Genomic DNA, 21,417 nt, shown 5'->3' on the forward strand with positions numbered 1-21,417 from the left:
GTATGGATTTGCATCTTGTTCACACTAGTTATTGCAGTCGTAGCCACAAAACAGCCAATTCGGATACGACCTTTTCGCTGTGTGCATGCACTCAGTGGCAATACGTGTAAATTTACTGCACCGTGCAGAATCGCTAATTACTAGGCCTAATATTTTCATAATCTCGTCGTTGGTTGCACCATAATGTCGAGCATCAGATCATTAAAAGTGAGTAGTTTGTGTTGGCTAATTTTGAGACTGGCATTTGTATAGTCCGAGTCCGAGTATTAAACTACCGGTAGGGCAGCCGTAACGCATTTCCCATTTTCTATCGTTACGGTAGACTGCAACTTTTATAAAAACATGACAAGAAAATATAAAATTAGAAGAAAAAAAGTGAATATGAACGTTATGAAATTCTGACTTTATTTCCCTTTTAAAAAAAATCCTCCAAAGCCTCAGGTTAGAAAAGGAAAAAAATTCGAGGGCAAAACTGGGATTCGAACCCGCAACCTCGCGGTGCAAAATCCTACCCTCTATCGACTGAGCTGTCGCACTGCTCACTAATGTGTGTGGAAACAAATAATTATATACCTGCGTGCGTATCAAAAAAGTATCGTAGAGGGCGCTAAACAATGACTGCCGTAACGATAGCCACTTCAAATAAACAACTGGAACAACCTCCCAGCCTACGTCGTAAATGCCATGAATGTCAACCAGTTCAAGAATAGATTTGACAGTTACTTGAAAGAATCTGGATATGGGGTCTTAAAAGGCATTAAGCCTATAATTGATAATCCCATCAAATCTTAAGTGTAAGTGTAGGACTCTACGGATCGCTTTTTAACATTTGGGACATGGTCGGGCGATAGTAGAGTCCTACTAGGTACATACAATGTAGCCTTGCTTTTTTTTAATACCACTTTCACTTGTACTCCCAATCAAAATCTTCAGATTTCACCCCCAAAGCAGTCACAGGGCACTTTGATTGGTCACCTGGATTGGTCGAAATCTGAAGATTTTGATAATGGTCATTGATACCACCATGTATTATGAGGGAAAAATCGGATACCCGAACACCACTTACCTGCCGCCAAACAAATAAATGTTCACCTCACCTTGTGATTTCAACCAAGAGGAATCCAGGAAACAGCGGACATGCGAAAAAAAATTAGTAAAAATGTGTTTTTAGAGCACATTTTGCATGCACATGTAGTGCAGATCTGAGTTGAAGCAGCCGGTCAAAACTGATTGAAGTGTCTGGAACAGCGGTACATTATACGCATGACATCGATAACCATAACGTCGCATGAGCCGGCCAATGATAGTGCAATACGTCATTATGAATATTGTGGCGGGAATATCTGTGACCCGATCCGTAGTCCCTTTACCCAGACAACCTAGCTAAGGATCAGTACCCCAGCAGCCGGGAATGCAGGCCCGTTTGGATGGAAATATACCGCCCTATACGCGTAGCAGCACTCACCCATGCCCCTCAACCTCAAAGATGGACAAGGACAGACAATTAAGTACACAACAGTCAATGACCTCAATTACTGCTTGATTTATTTACACAGAATCAATGTCATATGATGGACCTCTCGTTAAATTATAATGTTAGCCTCTAATAAGTGATTGGTCTCCGAGCCTCTCAATTATCTCTGTAGGGGTAGCCTCGCATTAGCCGCTACGGTAAGGCAGTGCTGGGCAGCACGGCGATGCCTGGCTGGGGATAGCCTCTGAATCCCGGGTAAGAACCGTACGCCTCTAGCGTTCCTGTGCGCCTCCACTCTCCCGCCCTCCACCGTTTCCAGTCGCAATCCTTCCTCGAGGCGGCGGGTAGATGAGCGCGCCCTTCCGGCTCCGTCACGTTACAATCGGCAGATCGCTGTATGTCGCTCCGCCTCCAGTAGCCTCCGCGGACTCCGTGCCTCCTTATGCCAGCCCGACTTCACCGCACCACCCAGCACACGCCCGTCAGCGCGCGCAAGCTAATTTGCCTACCGTCTCTTCCCCGTCGATGATCTCGGCGTACGCTCGGAAGGTTGTGTCTGAGATAAGCCTAATTTGTGACTGTGTGTGTCTGAGCTGAGTCTACCTGAGCTGAGTCTGTCTCGCAACTGCCCCGGGGCCTTATATAGGGCCCACAGCCGCGAGCGCGCCCTCTCTAGACTACGCTGCTATAGTAATTTGCGCCACAAAGCCTCCTTCTTAGCATGAACGTCCTCGTTCATAACAGCTAAAGAAAGACCTGATATTCAAAAGCAAATTACTCAAAACTTTCTTATCAAAACTTTTAATCTAAACAACGAAAAGGTCCATAACTTCAACACGTCGGCGCCTCTTTATACATGCACCTCATAAAAGAAACATAGTTAACTTTATAAAACTCTGAGAAAACTTGATAGAAAACTTTATAAACTTTTAAGAAACTTTAAGAAAACTTATTTAAAGGTTATAGAAAACTCTGTATAAACTTAAGAAATGATGGCTTAGAGAAACGAGCCTAATCAGTGCTGTTACTTCTTGCGGAAATCTTGGTCGAACTGGACATCGTACACCCTCTCCAACCGCTGCTCACGAACTTTCACACCCTCCTTGTACTCGAGGGTGGTCGACACCTCCTTCACTCGGGTAACCCTGCCCCTCAGTACCTCTTCCAGGGATGTCACGTGGATTGGGCGCAGATCCTCTCGGATGTGCGCAGCTGCTCCGTTGTTGGGTGCTGCCTCAGCCGCCTCATGTTGTTGCAACTCTTCCGCCTCCTCTTCACTGCTCTCCACGTGGTCCTGCTGGGCCATAAGGAGCATCCCCCGAGGCTTACCACCAAGTGGCTTACGCACTGGGGCTGGCACATCTTCTTCTAGCAAGGACAAAGAGGCCGGTGACAAAGACAGTCCTCCACTCGCCTCCGGTCCTACAATCGAGAGATCCAGGGGGCCTCCTTGAGTGATTGTACTCTGCTTAGCGACTTCCGCTTGGCTGGCGGTTCCTCCTGTGCCTCTGGCTCACTTTGAGTCGGTCGCTTCTCTCCCCGTGGTTGTTCGTCGACGTCGTCTTCCTGATGGAGTATACGTAGGGCCTCTGCCCACGTCTCAGCATCTCCAAGATCCTTCACCTTCCGTCCCTCTGGTCTCTTCACCACCATCCGTCTGGTCTCCTTTGCCGCTTTTTCTCCCTCTTCCGAACGTCGCCGCTGCGCCCGCTCTCTCTCAGTCTCCAAGGGGAGAAGATCCACCTCATGGATGTGGGCCTCGTGATTCTGACGGTAGTGTCTTCGCAAGTTATCCTTCCTCGTACTCTTGAAGGGACACCGTACGCACCAAGCGAAGATCTGAGACGGGCCATGACCCACCTGTCTATGTCGGGCCAGGCTGGTCCTATGCTGAAACGTCAGTGAGCACTCTTCACATTGGAACTTTTTCTTTTCCTGCTCCTTCATTGTGTTCAGTCGTCGTCACAGGATCATTCTCCGTGTCCTGCATAGTCTCTGTAATTCCGTCTCCGTCAATGCTCCCTATGTCAAGTACTGGGTCAGTTTGTGTGTCCTCCTCTACACCTCTGTCAGGAATCGTTTCCTCGTCACTCCTCTGGTGATGCCTCCCTGCAGGCGATCGCTCCTGATCCACATGAGGCGGAGTTTCAGTGACTTGTCTCAGAGGTTCTGTTTGCCAAGACTCCATAGGAGTGCCTTTGTAAGGCTTCAGTCTATCGAAATGAACCACGAGCATCTTTCCTCTGGGTTTGTCTTGTACCCTGTAGTTTACGTCTGACAGCTTCCTTATGATGAGGTACGGCCCTTCCCATCTTGAAACTAACTTCTGGGAGGCCCCTTTCTTCCTTGCATGGTTATACAACCAGACGAAGTCACCTTCCTCATAACCTGCACCCTCAACTCGTCTGTCGTACGACAACTTTTGGCGTCTAGCACTAGTCTTGGTTTGAGGACTATCTTCCACTTTACCTCCCTACCGTCGTTCGATTCCCATCGCCGACATAACACTGACTGTCTCATCTCTAGTTGGTCCCATTGCGACCAATAAACTTTGACCGCAGTTGCACGGGAGGACATGCTCTTCCAATCTGGCCTCTGACCTGACTCCTCTTTCCCAAGTACTACCCAGGCAATGGAGGGGTCTTTCAGCTGACCCTCCCGCAATTCGTCTGTGGTAACGTTTGGCTCGGCAACAACCACTCTCACATCCGCCGGCATAGGTGCCTCTACAGTATCGTCGTCCACTCGTCCACATTGCTTGCACGGTCGACGTGACAGGCCGTCTGCATTTCCATGTTTCTTCCCAGGGCGATGAACTATTTCATAGTTGTACTGCCCAAGCACCTCCAGCCATCGAGCGATCTGCCCCTCTGGGTTCTTAAAAGTGACTAACCACTTTAATGCCGCATGGTCCGTTCGTACAGTTATCTCTTGTCCGTATAGGTACTGCTTGAAGTGTTTAAGATAGACAATAATTGCAAGGAGCTCTCTGCGCGTCACGCAATAATTCCTCTCGGGCTTGGAGAGTGTACGGCTCGCGTAGGCAATAACGCGCTCCTCTCCATTTTGCACTTGAGACAAAACAGCTCCGATGCCGACTCCGCTAGCATCTGTATCCAATATGAACTTGCCCTCGGGTTCTGGGTATGCCAGTATTGGCGCCTCTTGCAGGTGAGTCTTCAAGGTTTGGAACGCCTCCTGGCATTCGTCACTCCAGTGGAAGACACGTGCTTTCTCAGTTAGCCTATGGAGCGGGCGAGCCACATCAGCAAAACCTCTGATGAATCTTCTATAATACGAGGCCAACCCAAGAAAACTCCTCAGTCCTCGGACGTCAGTCGGAGTTGGCCAAGATCTTATCGCCTCCAGCTTGTCTGGATCGGTAGATACTCCCTCCGGGGACACCACATGTCCCAGATACTTAACCTGCTGTCGGAAGAGGTGGCATTTCCCTGGCTTTAATTTAAGTCCAGCCCCACGTAACCTCTGCAGAACCTCCCTCAAACGGTTGATTTCCTCCATGATGGTTCGTCCATACACAATAACATCGTCTAAATAGACGAGCAAGGTTTCCCACTGGAGGCCACGCATTATCCTCTCCATGAGCCTCTCGAATGTGGCGGGGGCATTGCACAGACCGAAGGGCATAACCCTCCAGCTGTACAATCCCCCGCGCACAACAAAGGCAGACTTCTTCTGAGCCTCTTCATCAAGTTCGACTTGCCAATAGCCGGAGGCAAGATCTAGGGTTTGAAAACCATCTTGCCCCCGCTAGTGCGTCAAGGGTGTCATCGATTCGTGGGACGGGGTAAGCGTCCTTGATCGTCCTTTCATTGAGCCCTCTGTAATCCACACAAAACCTCTGCGTTCCGTCCTTTTTCCGAACGAGAACTACATTGGACGCCCACGGGCTGTCGGATGGCTCTATAATCCCCCGCTTTAACAAGTCATCCACTTGCTTGTCGATCTCCTTTTGCTTACACAGGGGTTGTCGCCTCGGTCTTTCCCTAACAGGTCTGGCACTTCCGGTGTCTATGGTGTGTTTCACCCTGTCAGTCCTCCCTATGTCGTGGTCTCCTCTGGAAAATACATCCGAGAACTCCGACAGCAGCCCAGAAACGGCGTAATGATAGCGCGTATCTAGCCCTTCAACGCTTCGCTTCCAGAGGTCCTGAAGGTGTCCGGGGACATGAACATCTTCCGATTCTTTTTCCATAGCCTCCTGTCGCACCTCATCGACATCTTCTTCATCCACTGGGGTGAGGCAGGCGGCAGTAACCCCACAGCGCAAAACGCACTTCTGCCTCCCTGGGTTCAATACCCGCACCGGTAATGTATCTCCATCTATGTTCACCAGTGACCTCGCAACTATAAGGCCCTTATCCGCTACCACGCCGCCTCCTTCGACTGGCTCTATCACACCAACATGAAACGAATCAAGTGACTTATCCATCCTCCCTGGTATAATGGTTTCATGTCCCGGCGGTATGACAGTAGTTCTGGCTACCGCAATCCTCGCGCATAACGCTGTTCCCCATCGGCTTGTACACTTGATGTGTTCTCCATGCAACACGAGCTCCAAGGCCTTAAAGTCCAACATTCCTCCCGTTGGTATGAGAAAGTCCATTCCCTGAATTCCTTGTGCCTTAACCTTTGCAAAAACTGCACGTACTGGAAAAACGGTTCTTCCTACCTGAACCTCAATTTGTGCCACACCCAAAGTTTCTATCGGTGTCCCATCCGCCTGAAACACTTTTAAGCCATCTGTTTCTAGCCTCGGCCGCCTCTCAGCTGGAATTCTGTAATACACCTCGGCTGAAATAACTGTATCAGTGGTTCCAGTATCCACAAGGAGCGGAATGTCAAGGGAACGAATTTTCCCCTTAACATAAAGTCCTTTCTTGGGAGAAATTGTTGGCACAAGTACCTTCCGTTCAACTTCCGGGATATTACTACTTGAGGTTGGTTTTAGATTGAGGGTTGACCCTGCTGTGGTTTCAGCCCTTCCTCGGGTCCTAGGAGAGGCTGATTGCCGTTTCCCTGAGGCTTAGTTTTATTTCTCTTCTCCGGACAATCTCGTAAAAAGTGTCCATACCCTTGACAATGATAGCACCGGTCCCCTGGGGTTGCACGTCGCCTCTGGTGGAAACGGTATACCCTGGTGTCACGCCTCTTCTTTGTTTGACCCACCTCGTCCAGAGTTTGGTCCGTCTGTTGTTCTGCGCCATGCTGAACGACATCCTCCACGGCGTCCTCCAGCACCCTACATTTTCCAGTGCCGAACTTGGGCCCATTCCTTTGAGCCTCAATCTTCTCGAAGTTTTCAGTTGCTAAGGCTGCCCGTATCGCCTCATCAAGTGTAGAAGGGTTGGCCCGGAATACCCCCTCTCGAATAGACTGACTAGCTATCGCATCAGAGAAGTGTCCTCTTGCAAGGCGGTCCCTTGCGGTTTCCGTAAACTCTGGGTACGAAAATGACGCCAATTCACGTACCGCCTGGCCGAGCTCCTGTATGGTTTCCTTCGGCTTCTGCCTCCTATTCCTTAACTCCAGGAGGAAATTTTCTGCGCGCTCTCCAGGTCCAAAACGCCCATCCAAAAGCTTGAGAAGTTCGCTGTATGAATGCCTCTTCTTCTCTCCGTCCCCATGGTGAAGAAGTATCTTCAGTGCCGGACCCTGGAGGCTCGCCGACAGAAACACCGCCGCCTCCTCGTCATCCCATCTATTGGCTATTTTACATGACTCAAAGTGTTCCTTGTAGTCTATCCACGGTTGTTTATCTCCGAAGCGGTCTGGTACAATCCTTGGGCGACCCGAGCTCTTAGTCAGCTTCTCTTGTAACTGCTTCTCACCGATTATTTTTTGATCTCGTTTAAGAGGCCATGGTGTCTCCTTATTAGAGGCTCCTGCGCCTCCTATTTCACGAGCTGGCTCCTCACTTTTCTCTAGTTCACTTATGACCTCCACTGGCTTCGGTAACTCCACGATTGCCTCCACAGGTGGCGTTGTGTCTCCTCTAATGCCAGTTGATTGTGCCTGTGGCATCCAAGACTTATTCTTCTTCATGATACTCCTTGGAGGCGTCCAGTTACCTCCAGTAGCCTCCTGCCCTATGTCCTGCACCTGGGAAATTGAGGCAAGTCCAGTGTGTACCCCTGAATCCAGCGAAGTCCCCTGACCTATGCTCTTCCAAGCATCCTCTAGTCGAGATATCCTACTCATTAGTTTCTCTATTGTAGCCTCCTGGCGTGAACTCTCCTCCATTGAACGCTGGAGCTCATCCTCCCTTCCTTGGAGGTCCACTCGGAGACCGTCAACCTCCTCCTGAAGTTCCTTAGCAGTCTGGTCTGTCATTATTAGTTTGTGTCTTCGTCTTAGTTAAATTAAGGGTCCTATTTATTAATTAATAATTGTCCTCGCCTCCCCAAGGATGAGAACGTGGGCAAATGGTAGCTAGGCGTATAATCCCACTTCTGACACCATTTGTGGCGGGAATATCTGTGACCCGATCCGTAGTCCCTTTACCTAGACAACCTAGCTAAGGATCAGTACCCCAGCAGCCGGGAATGCAGGCCCGTTTGGATGGAAATATACCGCCCTATACGCGTAGCAGCACTCACCCATGCCCCTCAACCTCAAAGATGGACAAGGACAGACAATTAAGTACACAACAGTCAATGACCTCAATTACTGCTTGATTTATTTACACAGAATCAATGTCATATGATGGACCTCTCGTTAAATTATAATGTTAGCCTCTAATAAGTGATTGGTCTCCGAGCCTCTCAATTATCTCTGTAGGGGTAGCCTCGCATTAGCCGCTACGGTAAGGCAGTGCTGGGCAGCACGGCGATGCCTGGCTGGGGATAGCCTCTGAATCCCGGGTAAGGACCGTACGCCTCTAGCGTTGCTGTGCGCCTCCACTCTCCCGCCCTCGACCGTTTCCAGTCGCAATCCTTCCTCGAGGCGGCGGGTAGATGAGCGCGCCCTTCCGGCTCCGTCACGTTACAATCGGCAGATCGCTGTATGTCGCTCCGCCTCCAGTAGCCTCCGCGGACTCCGTGCCTCCTTATGCCAGCCCGACTTCACCGCACCACCCAGCACACGCCCGTCAGTGCGCGCAAGCTAATTTGCCTACCGTCTCTTCCCCGTCGATGATCTCGGCGTACGCTCGGAAGGTTGTGTCTGAGATAAGCCTAATTTGTGACTGTGTGTGTCTGAGCTGAGTCTACCTGAGCTGAGTCTGTCTCGCAACTGCCCCGGGGCCTTATATAGGGCCCACAGCCGCGAGCGCGCCCTCTCTAGACTACGCTGCTATAGTAATTTGCGCCACAATATTTATTTTCTCATGAATATTTAGTTTATTTCAATGGATACTTCAAATACGTCCAAAGATTGATCATTGCAACAGCGATCGTGCGCAGCCTAGCGGTTAAGAGTCTCGTGTATCAAGCAAGTGTCCGAGGTTCGAATCTCGATGAAGTAAGTGACTGATTGATAAATAGAAATTAAGGAAAGGAGGGGGTGAGAGTAGAGGAGGGAAAGTGGAGGGAATAACCATAAAAGATGTAACTTTTGGCGCTAGAAAATTAATTGAAAAAAGTGGTGATCGGGTATCCGATTTTTTCCCTTTATGATCCAAGGACCCTACTATCACCCGACCATCTCCAAATGTTAAAAAAGGCGATTCGTAGGGTCCTAGTTACCGGTTACTTGAACTACAACTGGTGGGAGTAGAACTCATTTTGAAATTTTGGCTTGGATTGGTCGTACTAGTGCCCTAGCCAGCTGACCGTATGCATTACTGCTGTAATATAATGAATTACTAATTCATTATTTACTACTCATGATTCAGCTCATAAATATTGCCCAAAATGAAGATAAAGACTCGACGAAATACTTTATAAATCGCTTACTGGCTTCTCAAGGTGTCAATGATGAACTACTGGGGCTTCAATGGTACTCCAGACATTACATGTGTTGCAAATCGATGAAATCAACTAGTTTTCACCATCACAGTGCACACCGCTTGAAACGAAATGAATCCGCTGGAGGCTGAGATCGTGATTAACTATGCATGTTGGGACGATACATCAACGACTGTTTGGTGAAATTGAAGAAGAGGCACTGTGGCTACAGGCACTAACGCAGTCGCAATGCGTCTTCTTCAATTTCACCAAACAATCGTTGATGTATCCTGACATGCACAGTTGCTTTTGGCGGACCCATCTCTGTATGTGGCTGATTCATTTCAGTTCTAGCAGTGTGCATTGTGATGAGGAAAACTGTCCGTGTATGGTTGAATGTTTTTGTTGTTGTGTTTGCAGGGTTTGGTTGGTCTAGTGACTGGTGCAGGGTCAGGTCTTGGCAAGGCAACAGCTCAGCGTCTGGTCAAGCAAGGTGCTAGGGTTGTCGTCTATGATCTTCCAAACTCAGCAGGAGATGACGTGGCCAAGGAACTGGGAGACGACTGCAAGTTTGCTGCTGGAGACGTAAGAAATTATTCTGAAAATAAAATTAGTGAAATCCATCCAGATCACAACCTTGTCCTAAAGAATTGAACTCTCAACAAAATCCAAATGAAGTTAAACAAAAATTCATCAGCTTAACCCTAACTCCCTAGGCCTTTTTGCTAGGATGTAGCCTCAATCCTGCAAAATCCTCCAATGGACCTCATGGAAGAATAGCATATAGCCTCAATCCTGCAAATTCCTCTGTTATTTCTTGAATATGGTCCATGGAGGGGTGACCACTGCCTGAATCCTGCAAAATCCTCCAGCTATGACTGTCAATAGGCTGAGGCAGAGACAGTGACACAAGGCAGAGACAGTGACACAAGGTCCGGCCCAAGACCTTGACACAGTGCGTACTCCGAAATCAGCAACGCACTTTTGCCATGGAAACTCAATCCTGCAAATTCCTCCAATTTGCAAAAAGTATTTTGGAGGATTCAGGGCGGTTAGGGTTAATCCTTAATTTTATTTACAAAATAATGCACCAAATTTACTTGGATGGGACTCAAACAGAAGTCCTTCTGTTAACTACTGCAGATGTCTTATCATTCAAATATTGAGCTTGTTAGGTAGTATGTGTGCTAGTATTGAAGCGAACTTTGATTCCCAAATAAAAAATAGCTTTTCATTTGCACGGTTTGCTTGGCTTGGCATCCTTTTATTCTGCATGCAGTCTGTACTGCAGACAAATGGAACTTTAAAGGCACATAGGATCGTTTGCATTTATTCCAAAAGTAGCCTACTCAATTTTTATCAAAACCACTTACTTGGATTAAAGATTGTACTGGTACTAAACACCCTGTGAAATTATTCTGTCTGGCATGCTGTCATTTAGAAGACATCAAGAAATGTAGACCTGTGATTCCCAACGACCAGTCTGTTGATCGATCGTTGAAAATAAAGAGTTATAGATGAAATTCTGTTTGGTGATCAAAAGGTTGTGCATGTTTCTCACTTTTCTTGAAAAGTGTAATATCCACTGAGACAACACTTCATCAGGTTGAACAGGTTTGAACACTCTTCTATTGATTTTGAATGGCATTAATCTTGGAAACGAACAAGAAACATGAAATACAAATGATCCTCATTGTATACCTTTAAACTTGTGTTTGTGACCCTATAAAGTTTTATTTGTCACATTGTTCCTGTTCACTTCATGTCTTGCACCTACACAGGTCACATCAGAGTCTGAAGTATCTGCTGCCATTGCAACGGCAAAAAACTCATTTGGTCGGCTTGACCTAGCAGTCAACTGCGCTGGAGTGGGAATCGCTGTTAAAACCTACAACTTCAACAAAAACAGGGCACATCCCCTGGCTGAGTTCCAGAGAGTTCTAACTGTAAGTTTCAATATGACGGATGTTTTTTTTTAATTTTTGTTTATTTTTGCTGAGTATAATGATTTTCATTGTGCATCCTCTACTGAATAGAGTGCTGTGGCCTCATGGTCTAGTGCATTGAACATGAGTCTTGTGGGTAATTCTGCAGGTTGTGGGTTCGAGTCCAGCCTGGGGATGCAGTGCGTGTTCTTGGGCAAGACACTTTGTCACTCATTGCTTTTCCCCAACCAGGAGTAAATGGGTACCTGCATGGGCAGAGATTTAGCTGTTTGCACCTTGTTAAAGAGCAATTAAAGGGAGCTCAGATGATCTTTGAATGTTTCTAGTAGTCCGATTTGCAGGGGTAATGCCTTGCGAGCTCCAATTTGGTGGATGTGTGTGTTTTAAAATCCATATTGTCTTCGGTCATTATTGACGCACACAATAGGTCTCGTTCAAATGACGTCATTTCCTACAGACCATCCACGTGCATTGGCACTTTGAGCGTCAACTTGCACAATGTGCGTTAGCTGCGTCGTATTTCGAACACATTTCGAGCAACAAGCGCGTGTATTTGGAACATTTCCAACACTGCGCAATGCGTGCTTGATTGCGTAAAATACGCATTTGCAGTTCTTCTATAGAAATGGCCGTCATTGAACGAGCCCTATTGTGAAAAGTTCTCATAAGATTGAACCCATTATAGCACCTGTACTACATTGTGTCATGTATTTGAAGAATCAATAAAACCACAGGAGTGCTTTGGTGTTTTCAGGTGCTACAGTGACTAAAAGGTTAAACTTCTAGCAGAATTTGCCCAAACTATTGCCAATAGTTGATCTGTGAAGATGACGTGCTTACAAATGTCATTTTCTGTGTTTTAAAACACACTGTGGTCAAATCTCAGATTTAGTCCCCTTGTTGATCACTCAGGTGAATGCTGTGGGTAGTTTTAATGTGATCCGCCTGTCAGCTGGTGAAATGGGCAAGAATGACCCCGGCCCTGATGGGGAACGTGGGGTCATCATCAACACGGCCAGCGTGGCTGCATTTGATGGTCAAATCGGACAGGCTGCATACTCGGCATCCAAGGGGGCTATCGTTGGAATGACCTTACCCATTGCGCGGGACCTTGCCTCACAAGGGATCAGGGTCTGCACCATAGCACCAGGTGAGTACAGGTAGTGTAGTTGGCTTGGCCCTCCCAGAGGGAAGTCAGTACTCAGAATATGTAAAACCCTTTACAACCCTGTAGGTCAGTTTCAGGTGATGGGACATTTAAACTGTGTCACACAGAGAGTCACTGCACATAAATTGGCATTGTGGAGAGCAGTGAAGCGTGACCGCATCTGCCTGCTCGCACTGAGCTTTAACTACACAAAAGAACTGTGCAGGGATTTGAAGTGTTACCCATGCGCCACCAGATTGTAGGTCAACTCACCCCTGACTGACTCGCCCCCTGACCGACTCGCCTCTTACAAGCTCGCCCCCTGACCGACTCGCCCCCTGACGGACATCTTACAAAAAATATAAAGACTGTGCGGAGGGGAACACATTGCCCGTTCGCATGAAGCTCAATGGAGGAAAACAATTCAAACGCCATTTTGAAGGATTTCCGGTACAAATGCAGGAAACTATGGATTCTTTATGAAGAATCGGGGTTGGAAACACCTTAGCACAGCTGTACCGATATAGCGCAGCGTGATTTTGGCTCCATTGAGTTTCATGCCACGACCGGGCAATGTGTTCCCCTCCGCACGCTCTATATTTTTTTTAAGATGTCCGCGGAAGGTGCATAATTTTCCAGGGGTTGAGTCGGTCAGGGGGCGAGTCGGTTTGGAGGCGAGTTGGCGAGGGGGCGAGTCTGCTAGGGGGCGAGTCGGCCAAGGGACGATCTTGTAAGGGGCGAGTCGGTAAGAGGTGAGTCGGCCAGGGGGCGAGATGACCTGACACCCTCCACAGAAGATTACCGGTAATCATCTCAAAGGAATTTGAAGTGTGTGTGCTAACTCTTGGGCAAAAGTGGTTTTGCGAAATGTGAAGGGTTGTAGAGTGCAGAAGACTATGAAGGTTAAGGCCCATTCATACTTGACGCTAAAGCAAAGCAAATTTCACGTCGTCAACAATTGTCATCATGACGTTTGCCGTTACACTAACAAATTCACTTTGCACTGAAATTCACATGGGGCACTATGTGTCAAAAAAAAAAACATGTCCTACTTTTGATTCTAAATAACTGTTGTTTACCAATGAAATTAAACCAAAATTGGAGTGAGTTTCATCAGCTTTGTGCAAAAGGGTGAGATTTAACGGCATACGAAAAAAAGACACACTTTCAGAATATGCAACTTTCAACTTGGCGTCCTCCAATGTGGATACAGTGCAGCAGCAAGAACGGAAGGCGCGTGCTGCGGACGAAAGCTTCGGAAGGAATGCAGGATCAACCCTGATGTTATTGCACACCTGCTTGATCATTTGGAACAACACATGATCGTGTTGTCCCCTGTGGCTTGGCCCCTAACGTGGCGCGGCCCTAATGTGGCGCAGCCCCTGTTTTTGAATTTCAGACTAATTTACGACACTGAAATTGTTCAGAAAGGTTTAATAACAGCAACCATTATTAAGGTAAAAAGAACCAGCATGTAACTGAATGAATGAAAAGAAGTTTGCAACACTGCATGAAGAAAGTCGAGGGCAGTGTCAAAGTGCGCCATGTTAGGGGACTCCAAGTAATACTGTCAATCTTCTTCACATTCCCAGGTTTGTTCGACACCCCTCTCTTGGCCTCCTTACCAGAGAAAGTCCGGACCTTCTTAGCCCGGATGATCCCCTTCCCAAGCCGCCTGGGTTATCCTGATGAGTATGCCCACATGGTCCAGTGTATTATAGAGAATCCCATGATGAATGCTGAGGTTATACGATTGGATGGAGCCATCAGAATGCAGCCATAAACGGACTTCCACCTTCAAAATCTTAACTTTCCATATTTCTTTAAAGATGTACTGTCCTTGCTTCTTTTTTTTTAAACTGCTATATTTCCAGCAGTACAAAAGTTACTCACTTTTGAATGAGACTTCAAACGAATAAAATTGACCTATGTTAAGATATGGAACAATTACTTTTATTTTAAATTAATTTTTAAATATTTGCATTGAAATATTAACTAATTTCTTGCAGGGTAGACTGGTTCCTGCCCCCATCACAATAGATTACAATGTACGTGGGGACCAAGAACCAGTCTATTTGCAGGACAGATATGTTTGTGTGCAAAAGTGAACCATAATTCAGATGGTTGCAGATGCCCCCAAAAAATAGGGGGAAAAAAAGGAGTTTCTTTTTTTTGGAAATAAAAATACCAGTTCAAAACTTGTCAAGAGTAAAAAGAGCATGACAGTACACTAACTTAATGTTTGTCTGAAGAGCAGTAAAATTGTATATTATGTATAAAAATTTTGAGATAAAACTGTTGAAATCATATGCTTCCTTTTGAGACAAGTTTTGAATCAGTCAACAAGCATGATGGTCTTTTGACTAACCCTATCAATACAGTGTCAGTGCCCAAAACGGCCTAATCTGTGAAAGTAGCAGGTCTGATCAAAATGGCCATATTCATCCTCTTTGGGACAGCCTTTGGCGGGAGTTTGGCCTTCTGCACTGAAACAAACCAGACATTAAAATTGCACCTGTGCTTATGAAGCAATATAACTCAATTTACCCCCATGAACCTCAGGGAAGATGTCAATCAAATGGAAGATTGATGGCTGTTTTCATATTACAATGTATATTTCTTTGGAAGTGGTTGCTACAATACTGTAGCTATGGCTCCATGCACAGTGCCCCTTCGATGGCCAGAAAAGGAGAGTTGGGGCATGGAGCCCATACTACCCAAAAACTGCTTCCTGTTTAACAAACACATTCAAAGCAAGTGCATTCAAGTACATTTGTAACAGAACTCTTGTCCGTTGATACATTGCTAGGTGTAAGTGTGGTATTGTTTTTAAAAGTGACAAAGGGTGTTTTGGATGGGGTTTGGGAATTGTTGATATGTTAGAAGGACATTGTTTAAATATATCTATTTCAAACACAAATCATAAAGTGTTGCAAACAGTTTTGTGAATGTTGAACAATCAGATACGCACAGTAAGACAGATTAGACCTAAAATAATCATGTTTAAAAAAAGATAAAAACGTTGTTTATATCATATTCAAAACTTTTTTTTTAATGGTTAGGCAAAATGATTTTTTAATTGTTTTGCCAGACGCAGACAGATTTCACTTTAATCTATTAAACTTAGGGTTGCCAGAGTATTTACATGCACAAATTTAAGTTTATTGCAATTTTTATTTCATAAAACTTTACATGATGGCGTAACTCCATTTACATCACTTTTATAGGGCTGGGAACGAGATAGATTTCAGAATTACCTAGATGTCCAAACAGTAAGCGTTGTCAAAGAAATTCATGAAAGTTAAAAGTAGCGCAAGTCTGTGTCTTGTGGCATAACTCACAAAGTCAGTTTTAGTTGGTGGCATGGTGTACAAATAAAAATTGGAGAGAAACGCACAATTTGTCTTTTTAATTGCAGGGATAGTTTGGTGACCGATATGAAATCATACCCAAATATCTGTTGTAAAATCTACGCTTGTAGTTGTCCAATTTGTTTCCCCTCACATATTTGATACATTGCGCAGCTACTCTAACTTGGTAACGTAATGTTTTAAATGCAAGTTTTGTGAAGTCTATAGTAAATACGTTGGACAGCTGTTCAACGCATTATTTTCAGATACAAATCCATATTCTTTCATGACAGCAGCTGCAAGTCCAGTCACTGGATATTGTCTTACATTACTGAGCAAGGTGTTTTTTTGGTTCAAATGATTTCACTGTTTAATTTACTAAGTGTTCAGTTTTAAAATGAGATACTTGTATTCAAATTTTGTGTGAATGTGAAATATTCATACCTTTTTTTGTCTGCTTTTGAAAAATGAGTATTGTTCATTTCTTAAAAGATAAAAGGCATTAAAATATGTAATTTTAGTAAAAGAAAAAGTGTCATGCAGTCCCCCCCCCCCCCGAGTAATTTTGTTCAAGATGATATTGACACAGTATCCACAAATGTATTCCAAGCAATGGAGTATTTCCATTGTGTGCCAATCACACTGGATCACTGGAGTATCCATTCCAACCTACCTCAATGGACTGATCATTATGCCCAATCCCTCTGCATGAGCTACAACATTAGCCTCTTTGAGACATGACAGATAGAGGAGTGCAATTTAGAATGCTAATTTGGGGAAATACATACGAATATACCAACTAGTACATCAGATTGTTCAGTTTGATGATGATAAAAGCATGAAATCTGGCACACAGAGTATGTCACGGGAAAAGATTTTTGGCTGAAGGGCCATCGTAGATTTGCCCTTTTGAATCATGACTAAAAAACTGTGATATAGTTTCAGAACTTTATTTTCATATAAAACATGATACATATTTGATTCAGCTTACATTTAAATCTCTCCATTAGAGTACAACACTGTGCATTAAATGAATCGCTACTTACCAAAAATACAAAATTAAACTAAAAAAGGAACACATTTATGTGTAGTGATAAGACAAAAAAAACCAAAGCAACCCCACAAAAAACACCAACCCTACAAAAACAATTAAAGGCGTTTAAATTCTAAGTTTATATCAAACTTCCCTAAATTCCACCAATATTTCTGCAATGCAATTGTGATACAGCATGAGATTATCAATGCACTCTTTTCATTGGTCAAAAAGACATCAATTACAATATCACTCCGAATGTTCTAACAATACAGATATTTTTGACTCTTGCTAAGATATTCAATCTTATTTCCTTATATTTCTGTTTCGCAGATCTTGAAATAGGTCCAAAATTGCCTATGCAGGCCAAATCACAATTTGTATGCCCTCAAATTCTCAGGTATTAGAGCATTTTGAGGGCCATGAACTTGAGGATTTGTAAAAAAGAAGGGTGGAAGCCGGCAGAGGACTGTGAGCTTGTATATCTGCGCAATTTGGATGAAATTGGGCCCTAAAATGGCTCTATTTTGCAAAGGAGCGTAGGCGTCAATTTTCAAAATGGCGATGGGCTTCAGGACTGCTTTGGGCTGATCATCTTTGGATGGAATTTTCTCCCAAAAGTCATCGGTTAACCCCCCCCCAAAAAGAAAAAACGAACAGAAAGTGAAAGATGATGAAATAAGCTTTAATTTGATGGGTGTCTCAAACACCTTGGTGAGTTGTGAGTATTTTGAATAATTTGCGCACCAGTATCCCCTAAACGTAAGAAAGGGAGATTTAGGGGAGACCACTGTGGTAGAGGTATTCCAACGCATTGTTGACGACAAGGCTGATGAATCCTGACGCTCGCGCGAAGATACCATGGCTTTGTGCACATTCAGAATAAAAGAAGTTGCGTGAACTTCACGTTAAACATACATTCACGAACCAGTGTGTACTTGTTCTACATAACCCCCGAGGACAAACACACAAAGCGAGAACAACAGATCCTTTCATTCCTCGGGAGTTGGGTCTTTTGTTCAAAATGGTCCTCCGTAGTAGGTTTGTGTGGTTAGTCTATGGGAGAGTGTTATATTACAGGGACAAAGGAAAACACAAAGCATTGTCCTTGGGAGTATAGTAAAACAAGAGTGTGTGCTCACGTGATGTGACCCACCCACTGGGCTCTGGAAAGTGGTCAAATAGTGCCCTCTGTTGTTCATGCATGGAGCCCACTACATGTACACATAGAGAGTGAAGACGGTCACTAGTGTGCACAATTTAAAAAAAAAAAAACAATTTCAATTTACGTTCATGTGATAACTATTTATGGATATATACTGTTACACTTACTATTACACTTACTATTAAATGACGCATATAACTTTAATATGTACACGTATAATGAAGGCATGCATAGTTTGCTTAATGCAAACATGTTTAATACAGAGCACTATAATTGGCATAGTGATAAAAATGGTATTCAGATAGCTAGTACAATATTTTTTTTTTTACATATTAACACAAAAAAGGTGCTAGCATCATAGTACATGGATTTTGGAATGCAATTTGAAATGTTTAGGATACAAACATGATTTTGGGTGTTTTTTTTAAGCAGATTCCAATTTCCCATAAATTCCTAAGCAGAAAACTTCAATAACAACTTAATACAAACATGTTTAATTCAGGTGTCACCCTTCTGAAAATTGACATATTCAGCTGTGATTAAGAAATATTAGGAACAAAATAAAAGACGTTTTTGATAAAAACTTTACCAACAAGAGCATAACTTTCCTGTGCTGGGCAAATTTTTTTTCACATAGGCCCTAGTGAACTGTAAAGCCGGCCTCAGGTCAACCCACGATTTGCATGCACCACGACGGAACCGTCGGCATCAAGCACAAAAAATATGCTCAGGTTACAAAACTGAGAAATCGTGTGATGGTCGGAAGACATCACATAAGTTTTCTACTCTTGCGACTTGTGATTTTTTGAGCGCCAACTGATGCCGATCATTTTTACATTGTCGCAGTTACACTCAAGTTGCAAAAAATCGGGGACTGAGTTGTTCCCGACGGTCGTAGCTCAGACACAGCTTGATCCTGAAAAGTTAGTCGCTGATGACTGATCTGTGTCGTTGCAAGGTCGACCAGAGGCCGGTGTAGCGTGAATATCTGACTCCATGAAATGTAGACTCATTGGTAGTACTGCGCACGCGTGAGTACGATACCATGCTATTTTTAGGATCGTTTCGGGAGAGTGACCTGTCACGTGCGAGGGATTAACCAATAATAGGGAAAAAGGGGTCCGATTTTCATAGGAGTCGGATTTTCATGTGACACCGGCTTTAGGAAATAGTCACATTTTCACTATCTGAAGGTTTTATTTTCAACAGTATTCTTCAATGTTCTTTTGTAAAGATTTTTTTGGCAAGCTGCAAGTTGAAACACAGGCCCAGCATCAAAAAACATATTATCCAGTCATACCGAACAGAAATCTGGAGGTTTAGAATGAGTTTGGGCTGACATCGATACTGAAGACAGCAGTGGTGACAGAAAGAAGCTGATTCTCCTGCGTTGTGCTGAAGAGTTGCATCTCCAGACGGAGATCTGTCTCAAAAGGACCTGTCACAGCTCTCTCCAAATACAGAGTGCCTGTTTCATTGGAGGAGAATTAAAGAAGCTGAAGGATACTTGCACAAAACAAAAACAAACCAGTGTTCATTCACTTCTGAATATCAGTCATTCATTTGCATCTGAATTTGAGAATCGCTTTGAACACACCTTTCAATTTCGCTACCAGAGCATTTGATTCCATTTCAGTTCAGTCAAAGAAATGATGAAGCAGCACCTTTCGTTTATGTTCATTCAGATTTGTTTACAAGACTTCTTTTTCGCTTTTAGAAGGCGATTTCAAACATTCACCATTGTATTTCACTTTTAGTGTAATGCCATCGGCACCAGATACAAATAGGGGTTTCTTTTTCGTTAACGGTCAATCAAATTAGCTGTACCTGAAATCAAGTTAGAAAAGGTATGCTTGCATAAATAAATGCACAGGTAACGTACGTAATTGGCTATCTATTTCTCAAAAAGGATTTCACGGATAATCAAAACGATTGAACCTTTGTTGAATTGAAATGGGATTAAAGACGTGCATTCAAATTCAAGCCAACCTGAATGACCGAGTTTCAGAACTGAATGCACATTTCAGGAAATTGGCCGGGAAAACCTATATTAACCCCAAGCACAACTGCAGCAAATATGCAAAACAACTCCCACACATTTTATAAGGCAATACCCAATTTCGAAATTACTCACACACAGTAAGAAAATCGGTCAGGGCTGGCATTTGCACTTTTTCCACCTAATCACCCAATCTTTTTGCAAAGGCAGTGTGAAAATGCGCCGTGGGCCTGTGCTCGCTATGTTGGTGGATTGGTTGGTGGTTGGGTTGGTGGACAGTTTACTTGGCCCATTTTATCCGGGTGTATTATATTCAGTGGCCTAGCAAGGTCATTTTTATGGGGGGGGGGGGTAAAATTGTTTGAAAAGGGCACTGCACATCCGTGGTGAAATGTAGAAACGTTTTTTCCTTTAAGCGTTTCTCGTCATTTTGCAACTAACAAACCTAACCCCAAAATGCCCGTAAACCTGTTTTCCAAAGAGGGGGAAACCTTGTGTGGACGTGGGCAAGTCCACACAATGTATCTGAAAACTGGTTTATGTGGACAGCTTTTGCTCGGAATTAAGGCCCCCCCCAAAAAAAATAGTCAGTCTCTGGTCAGCGCGCGCATCGATTTAAATCATGTGCATCAATCTTTTTTTCCCCAAAATTTTCCACGGTAGCTCCAACAGCGCCCTCTATTGCCGCACCTCCTCAAATGTTTGTACCAATTCAAGGAGCACCAGGGAATGGGAAATTGCACCAATTAAGGCAAATGATCGAGGGCACCAAGGCAAATTACACCAACATACATGAGGACACAAAAAAGCAAACATAGTACCCTACCTTGTCTGTACAATCCAAGCTTGGAAAAAAAGAGAAGAAACTAGAGATCTATATGTTTGCAAAAGAACATGTCCCAGATTATGCATGTAAAAAAATCATATAAAATCGCACGATGACGTCATCATGACGTCACCTAAATTTTTACCTATAACACATCCCGGTCTATCTACATAACGAGTTTCAACCCAATCGGACTTACAGTTCTGTGGATATAGGACTTCAAAATATGTACGTTTGTGATGACGTCACGTGACCCATGATGACGTAATCATGACATCACTCTTCAGGGCACATCTATGCTATAAGGATTATGCTTATGCTGACTTTGAATGATGTACAACAAAGATGAATGGCAAAAGTGGAGACCGGAAAAAACGTGTACAATGTCTATGGGATTTTGAGGCGACAAAAAGAAGAAGGAAGAAAACAAATCAGAACAAAAACAAAGGCTTTTCCGCAACTTTGTGGAAAAGCTAAAAAAAAAAAAACCAAAAAACGCATTGCCGCATCAATTCCGGAACTTTGGTCTGACCAGAGACCGACTATTTTTTTTTGGTCCAAGTCCACACA

At 44.4% G+C, this 21,417-nt stretch overlaps 2 protein-coding genes across 5 annotated transcripts in view; one reads left to right on the top strand and one right to left on the bottom strand.

Annotated features, from left to right (window-relative positions):
* The first annotated feature begins 15 nt into the window (after window positions 1–15).
* On the top strand, window positions 16–15,037 carry LOC119731997 (3-hydroxyacyl-CoA dehydrogenase type-2-like). Its single transcript, XM_038205343.1, has 5 exons — window positions 16–207; window positions 9,802–9,966; window positions 11,163–11,327; window positions 12,240–12,477; window positions 14,067–15,037. The coding sequence occupies exons 1-5, from the start codon at window positions 184–186 to the stop codon at window positions 14,255–14,257; spliced, it is 783 nt and encodes a 260-aa protein (XP_038061271.1). The 5' UTR covers window positions 16–183; the 3' UTR covers window positions 14,258–15,037.
* Window positions 15,038–18,114: 3,077 nt separating this feature from the next.
* Window positions 18,115–21,417, bottom strand: part of LOC119731995 (fibulin-1-like) — a 37,676-nt gene continuing 34,373 nt past the window's right edge. For all 4 annotated transcript variants that reach the window (XM_038205337.1, XM_038205339.1, XM_038205336.1 and 1 more), the window contains one exon: window positions 18,115–19,490. In XM_038205337.1, the coding sequence (XP_038061265.1) occupies window positions 19,342–19,490 (149 nt within the window). In that variant the 3' untranslated portion in view covers window positions 18,115–19,341. The remainder of the gene's footprint in view (window positions 19,491–21,417) is intronic.

The sequence above is a fragment of the Patiria miniata genome, unplaced genomic scaffold (genome assembly GCF_015706575.1).
Source record: "Patiria miniata isolate m_02_andy unplaced genomic scaffold, ASM1570657v1 HiC_scaffold_24, whole genome shotgun sequence".
Lineage (NCBI taxonomy): Eukaryota > Metazoa > Echinodermata > Asteroidea > Valvatida > Asterinidae > Patiria > Patiria miniata.

What these genes read in the sequence shown, in the direction of transcription:
- LOC119731997 (XM_038205343.1), top strand. Translation starts at nt 184, where the DNA reads ATGTCGAGCATCAGATCATTAAAA. An exon ending in CGAGCATCAGATCATTAAAA is followed by an intron (nt 208 to 9,801) that starts GTGAGTAGTTTG and finishes TTGTGTTTGCAG; the next exon opens with GGTTTGGTTGGTCTAGTGAC. An exon ending in AGTTCCAGAGAGTTCTAACT is followed by an intron (nt 11,328 to 12,239) that starts GTAAGTTTCAAT and finishes TTGATCACTCAG; the next exon opens with GTGAATGCTGTGGGTAGTTT.